This window comes from Onychostoma macrolepis, chromosome 08 (assembly GCF_012432095.1).
Source record: "Onychostoma macrolepis isolate SWU-2019 chromosome 08, ASM1243209v1, whole genome shotgun sequence".
Classification (NCBI taxonomy): domain Eukaryota; kingdom Metazoa; phylum Chordata; class Actinopteri; order Cypriniformes; family Cyprinidae; genus Onychostoma; species Onychostoma macrolepis.
This window is the reverse complement of record NC_081162.1, coordinates 29,026,686-29,034,185: the sequence shown is the minus strand read 5'-3', so window position 1 is coordinate 29,034,185 and position 7,500 is coordinate 29,026,686. Positions and strand designations below refer to the sequence as shown.

The window sequence follows — 7,500 nt, the reverse complement described above, 5'->3', positions numbered from 1 at the left end:
TTATAATGCTGCGTTTATTCTGATGTTGAATTGCATTAGAGTGACTCTCAGAGAAACTCCGTCATGTTTCGCCTCAAACTCAAAGATAATGCTTATATACAATATATATACACACACACATTGGACATAATTAAAATTGTTCTCTACTCACCTCAAAAGAGACAAAAATAAATCATAAAAAAAAACAAAACAGATTTTTTGCATTGTGACTTGCATTGCATTGACATTAAATTCTCACGACTGTAACGCAATAATCAAAATCATCCTGACAGCGATTTTCTTTTTATTAAAATCTGCATCAAAAATCTGTGCAATTTTAATATAAAATTATGATTTAAATTAATACAATTTATAGTTCTATATGAATGAATTCAGTAGAATGAACACTACTATGATCGTAAACGCTGGGCTTTCTGCTTTATGAGAGCGTTTAAGCAGAGTCACAATGCAAAAAGCCGTACCGCTGAAGTGTTTGTGTTCAGAGTCGATGTGAGAGTGATTCATCACAGACCTCCGCACACCAGCGCCGCCGAGAGGACAAACACACGCAGAAAATATACCTTCATCAGAGACTTTGTACACGCATTTAAGTTGCACAGGCGGCAGTTTTAGTCAACAAAAGAGTGTTAATACTCTAATTTGTTGTTGAATAACTCTTGGCTTTAATAAAAACTTGCCTTCATGACAGATTTATTCAAACATACATTAAATAATGAGTAAAAATATAATGAATGTGTAATATGTGACCCTGGAGCACAAAACCAGTCATAAGGGTAATTTTTTAAAAAGCTGAATAAATAATCTTTCCATTGATGTATGGTTTGTTAGGATCGGACAATAGTTGGCTGAGATACAACTACAAGTTTTGATATATTTACGGTAGGAAATTTACAAAATATCTGTAAATTATATATGGAACATGATCTTAATATCCTGATGATTTTTGGCATAAAAGAGAAATGGATAATTTTGACGCATACAATGTATTGTTGGTTATTGCTACAAATATAGCTGTGCTGCTTATGACTGCTGCTGTGCTGCAGGGTCACATATATATGAAGGGCTCCTCTCTAGAGTTATTTTTGCGGCTGGCTGAGGAGCTTTGCTGGGGTTTGCGTGCGGTGGTTCTGGATGAAGTGTGTTGATCTTGAGCTGCTGTAACTGTCTCTCTTCACTCTCTCCTGACTGTCTCCAGCTCTGTGCGTTTCTCTCTTTCTGCAGACCTTTATCTTTCAGTGTCCCAGACAGGACAGGTAGACACAGGTACTGCTGAGCCCCACACACACCCCTGAGGACCGACAGACGCTCACACGGACCAGATCTCCTGATCCATCAGATCCACAACACAGCAGCTTATTCAGAAAGACATCAGATGATGTTTCATACACTACCAGTCAAAAGATATTGAACAGTAAGATTTTTAATGTTTTTTAAAGAATTCTCTTCTGCTCACCAAGCCTGCATTTATTTGATCCAAAGCACGGCAAAAACAGTAATATTGTGAAATATTTTTACAGACATATTAGAAATCATTCTAATATGCTGATTTGCTGCTCAAGAAACATTTATTATTATTATTATGTTGAAAACAGCTGAGTAGAATTTTTTCAGGTTTCTTTGATGAATAGAAAGTTCAGAAGAAGAGCATTTATCTGAAATATAAATATTTTGTAACATTATAAATCACTGTATTAATTTCTATCCCCAAATAAATTACACTGGCTCCAAGCTTTTGAATGGAATAGTGTATAATGTTTAAAGTTTAAAGTATAGTGTATAAAGTTTTTTATTTAAGATAAATACTGATCTTTGGGTCTTTCTATTCATCAAAGAATCCTGAAAAAATGTACTCAACTGTTTTAAATATTGATAATAATAATCAGAAATGTTTGTTGAGCAGTAAATCAGCATATTAGAGTGATTTCTGAAGATCATGTGACGCTGAAGACTGCAGTAATGATGCTGAAAATACAGCTGCATCACAGAAATACATTACAGTTTAACACATATTCACATAGAAAACAGTTTTTTTAAATAGTAAAAAATATTTCACAATATTACTGTTTTTGCTGTATTTTGGATCAAATAAATGCAGGCTTGGTGAGCAGAAGAGACTTTTGACTGGTAGTGTATATAAAGCATGTTAAAGCCATGTGTGAAGTGTTCCTGCGATGCTTGACAGAGCGTGTGTCCGGTGTGAGACTGTCGGTCCTCAGGATCACAGCTTAGATTAGAACAGATCTGTGTGAACATCATGCAGATCCTCTAGAGATGAGAGTAGAGCTGTAGCACACGCGCACACACACACACACACACACACACACACACACACACACACACACACACACACACACACACACACACACTCACACACACACACACACACACACACACACACACACGCGCACACACACACACACACACACACACACACACACACACACACACACACACACACACACACACACACACACACACTAACGCACACACACACACACACACGTTCGTTTTTGTGAAAAGTGGGGACTCTCCATAGGCGTAATGGTTTTTATACTGTACTTACTGTATGTGCTATTGCCCTACACCAACCCTACACCTAAACCTACCCCTTACAGGAGACTGTGCATTTCAACTTTCCCCAAAAAAACCTCATTCTGAGTGATTTATAAGCGTTTTGAAAAGTGGGGACATGGGTCAATGTCCTGAGATGTCACCTTCACCTTGTAATACCTGCCATACCCTCGTCATTATACACATCTATGTCCTGACTTTTCACAAAAACGCGCACACACGCACACACACTCGCACACTCACTGACACACGCACACACACACTCGCACACTCACTGACACACACACACACACACACACACACACACACACACACACACACTGTCTGGCATTTGTGGTTTACGGGGACTCTCCATAGGCGTAATGGTTTTTATACTGTACTTACTGTATGTGCTATTGCCCTGCACCAACCCTACACCAAACCTACCCCTTACAGGAGACTACAGGCATTTTTTGAATTTCATAAAACACCGTTTTGTATGTTTTTTTAAGCCTTTTGTGTTACGGGGACACAGGAAGCATCCTCATAAACCATGTTTACGTTGTACCCATGTTATTATACACATTTGTGTCCTCATAAACCATATATACCAGTACACACACACACACACACACACTTGGAGGGTAAGTACAGAATTCTCATCTGTCCTGTTGTTCAGTGTCTGTCTGAGCACTGTCCCATGATGCACTGCTCCAGCTGAACAGATGGCGGGTAAAGACTGACTGAGTGATGAAGACTTTCACAAACCGTCTGGACGCTTTAAGAGCGTCTTCATATCAGAATCTGAGAGCGTTTGTCTGCATGCAGGCGGTCAGTCTTTATCCGGCTGCGTACTTGTTCTGATTAGTTAGTTTCAGTTTTAACTAGTCTTACTCTGTGTCTTCATTTAATGTAATTAAAGCAAACCCTGCTGTATGAGGAAGCAGATGTAAGCAAATGTTGATTACACGTTTGTCAAAGCGCTGCAGAACAGAATCAAGAGTGTTATTTTCTCTGATGAAACACGAGCAGCTGCTGTTCTGCTGAAAACGGCCTGAATCATCATTAATCGCCATTTAATTGGATTCTGATCAGTGGAGCTGACCCCCGGATTAACCACGTAATCCTGCCATTCAGTGACGTCAACACACTTACTTTACTACCATTCACACACTATCACAGTCTGTATTATGAATAGGCTTTTATTTATTTTTAGGTATTTTTTAAATTAAACATATACAGTATCTCACAGAAGTGAGTACACCCCTCACATTTTTGTAAATATTTTATTATATCTTTTCATGTGACAACACTGAAGAAATGACACTTTGCTACAATGTAAAGTAGTGAGTGTACAGCTTGTATAACAGTGTAAATTTGCTGTCCCCTCAAAATAACTCAACACACAGCCATTAATGTCTAAACCACACAAAAGTGAGTACACCCCTAAGTGAAAATGTCCAAATTGGGCCCGATTAGCCATTTTCTCTCCCCGGTGTCATGTGACTCGTTAGTGTTACAAGGTCTCAGGTGTGAATGGGGAGCAGATGTGTTAAATTTGGTGTTATCGCTCTCACTCTCTCATACTGGTCACTGGAAGTTCATCATGGCACCTCATGGCAAAGAACTCTCTGAGGATCTGAAAAAAATAATTGTTGCTCTACATAAAGATGGCGTAGGCTATAAGAAGATTGCCAAGACCCTGAAACTGAGCTGCAGCACGGTGGCCAAGACCATACAGCGGTTTAACAGGACAGGTTCCACTCAGAACAGGCCTCGCCATGGTCGACCAAAGAAGTTGAGTGCACGTCATATCCAGAGGCTGTGTTTGGGAAATAGACGTATGAGTGCTGCCAGCATTGCTGCAGAGGTTGAAGGGTGGGGGTCAGCCTGTCAGTGCTCAGACCGTACGCCGCACACTGCATCAAATTGGTCTGCATGGCTGTCGTCCCAGAAGGAAGCCTCTTCTAAAGATGATGCACAAGAAAGACCGCAAACAGTTTGCTGAAGACAAGCAGACTAAGGACATGGATTACTGGAACCATGTCCTGTGGTCTGATGAGACCAAGATAAACTTATTTGGTTCAGATGGTGTCAAGCGTGTGTGGCGGCACCCAGGTGAGGAGTACAAAGACAAGTGTGTCTTGCCTACAGTCAAGCATGGTGATGGGAGTGTCATGGTCTGGGGCTGCATGAGTGCTGCCGGCACTGGGGAGCTACAGTTCATTGAGGGAACCATGAATGCCAACATGTACTGTGACATACTGAAGCAGAGCATGATCCCCTCCCTTCGGAGACTGGGCCGCAGGGCAGTATTCCAACATGATAACAACCCCAAACACTTGCTAAAGAAGCTGAGGGTAAAGGTGATGGACTGGCCAAGCATGTCTCCAGACCCTGTTGAGCATCTGTGGGGCATCCTCAAACAGAAGATGGAGGAGCGCAAGGTCTCTAACATCCACCAGCTCCGTGATGTCGTCATGGAGGAGTGGAAGAGGACTCCAGTGGCAACCTGTGAAGCTCTGGTGAACTCCATGCCCAAGAGGGTTAAGGCAGTGCTGGAAAATAATGGTGGCCACACAAAATATTGACACTTTGGGACCAATTTGGACATTTTCACTTAGGGGTGTACTCACTTTTGTGGCCAGCGGTTTAGACATTAACGACTGTGTTTTGAGTTATTTTGAGGGGACAGTAAATTTATACTGTTATACAAGCTGTACACTCACTACTTTACATTGTAGCAAAGTGTCATTTCTTCAGTGTTGTCACATGAAAAGATATAATCAAATATTTACAAAAATGTGAGGGGTGTACTCATTTCTGTGATATACTGTGTATGTGTATATATATATATATATATATATATATATATATATATCTATCTATTAGGGGTGTAACGGTACACAGACGTCACGGTTCAGTATGTACCTCGGTTTGGGGGTCACGGTTCGATACGATTTCGGTACATCAAGAAAAAAACTTAGATTAAATTATAATGTTATATATATAAAATCTGCAGTACATGTATACATACCAGGAATAAATACTTGAAATATATTTGATTTAGTAAACAGATAAACAAGGGGATAAAAAAAGTGCGACACCGTAGCCTATATATGCTGAGTTTCAGTTTTTTTATTCACAGAAAGGAAACTCAGATGGCAGAGAGCGACATCCTATTTGTTTTCTTTATTTTAACGAAAGCACAATGTTTTGTTTTCATTGTGAGTGTACACAAATAAAAGTAGACCTTTTACAATGATGCATTATTAATAAGAGAATAAATGACGGAGTGTTTATTCTGCTGGTGTAAGGAAACAGTTTGCGCGCACACACACACACACACACACACACACACAACACATCACATCAGTTCCAGCATTGCTAACTTGACAGCGCAGTTGGTACTTTATCAAAATAAAATACAGTGAATCAAACATCAGCGCACACGCCTCTGTGTCAACGTTGGAACGCGACTGAAGTACAAAGCCTATAATTTACATAATAAATAATAGTTATATTGCAAATATGGAAATATTATGGAATATTTTGGATTTGTGCCGAATGAGAGAGGTAGGATACACGAGCACAAAGCTCCATTTCGCAAACAGTTGAGTGCGCAAGCCTTTAAAGTATACTCCCTTGTCAGTGAGAGACGCGTTCAGAATCAGCACATGGTCACTCTCTGGGAGCTTTGTTTTCAAGCGCAACTCAGCATTCGCTGTTCTTCTGCTGGCGGTTATCAAACAGCGTTGCATTGCTGCGGGCGCCCCCTTCTGGATTGAGGGTGAATTGCTTGTATTCGTTGTAAGGCCTCATGCACCGAACCGAGATGCCCGTACCGTGACGGTTCGGTACGAATACATGTATCGTTTCACCCCTAATATATATACATCAAATTAAACTATATTAAAATGAAATAATATTTTTTATAATTTATTTTGTATAGTTAACGTTTATTTTATTTCAAGTATTGAAAATGTTTTTTAAATGTTTTTTAGTTGCAGTTCTAGTTTCAGTTAACTCTAATATCCCTTAATGAGCATCAGATTATGAAACACGGGCTGTAGAGGAGCTCAGTCTGAGTTTGTGAGGGTTTTTGCGTCTCATCTCATCTGGATCAGTTTCTGCAGCTCGATCTGCTTCTGTAGTTTTCACTCTGTTTCCATCCCGTCTGGTTATGCATGAGCAGAGCTTTGAGATCAGAGCGTTTGTTTGCATCCTGTGTATGGCGTGACTGCTGGTCTATGCTGATTTGTGCTGTTTTTGTGCTGGTCTATGCTGGTCTATGCTGATTTGTGCTGGTCTATGCTGGTCTATGCTGATTTGTGCTGATTTGTGCTGGTCTGTGCTGGTTCTCTGTGTAACTGTGTGTTTGTGTGTTCAGGCTGGGATCGCGGGGGCTCCGGCGCGCGCTGTGTCGGCCGTCAAGAACATGAACCTGCCAGAGATGCCCAAAAACATCAACATCGGGGACATCAGCATCAAAGTGCCAAACCTGCCGTCTTTCAAATAGTGAATGCTGCACACGAGTGTGAAACTGTGTTTACCAGAGTCCAGCAGATCTTGAGTTGCATCACAGATGATGAAGGCACTGTGTGATGCTGTCAATGAAGTATTTATTTGATTCTTCTGTCCTCTGTGTGTGTGTGTGTGTGTGTGTGTGTGTGTGTGTTAGTGAGTGTGTGTTTGTTTGAGTGTGTGTGTGTGTGTGTGTGTGAGTGAGTGTGTGTTTGTTTGAGTGTGTGTGTGTGTGTGTGTGAGTGAGTGAGTGTGTGTGTGTGTGAGTGAGTGAGTGAGTGTGTGTTTGTGTTAGTGAGTGTGTGTTTGTTTGAGTGTGTGTGTGTGCGTGTGTGCGTGTGTGTGAGTGTGTGTTTGTGTGTGTGAGTGTGTGTTTGTGTGTGTGAGTGTGTGTGTGTGTGTGTGTGAGTGTGTGTCTGTGTGTTT

The 7,500-nt window shown here is 40.8% G+C and overlaps 1 protein-coding gene across 2 annotated transcripts in view; it reads left to right on the top strand.

Moving 5' to 3' along the window:
* ap3s1 (adaptor related protein complex 3 subunit sigma 1) overlaps nucleotides 1-7,500 on the top strand; it is a 14,963-nt gene that overhangs the window by 7,061 nt on the left and 402 nt on the right. The window contains exons 6-7 of one of the 2 annotated variants that reach the window (XM_058784659.1): nucleotides 1,222-1,263; nucleotides 6,941-7,075. In XM_058784659.1, coding sequence (XP_058640642.1) covers nucleotides 1,222-1,257 — 36 coding nt within the window. In that variant the 3' untranslated portion in view covers nucleotides 1,258-1,263; nucleotides 6,941-7,075. Of the gene's footprint in view, nucleotides 1-1,221; nucleotides 1,264-6,940 lie in introns of both variants that reach the window. The other variant, XM_058784658.1, reaches the window with a different exon arrangement.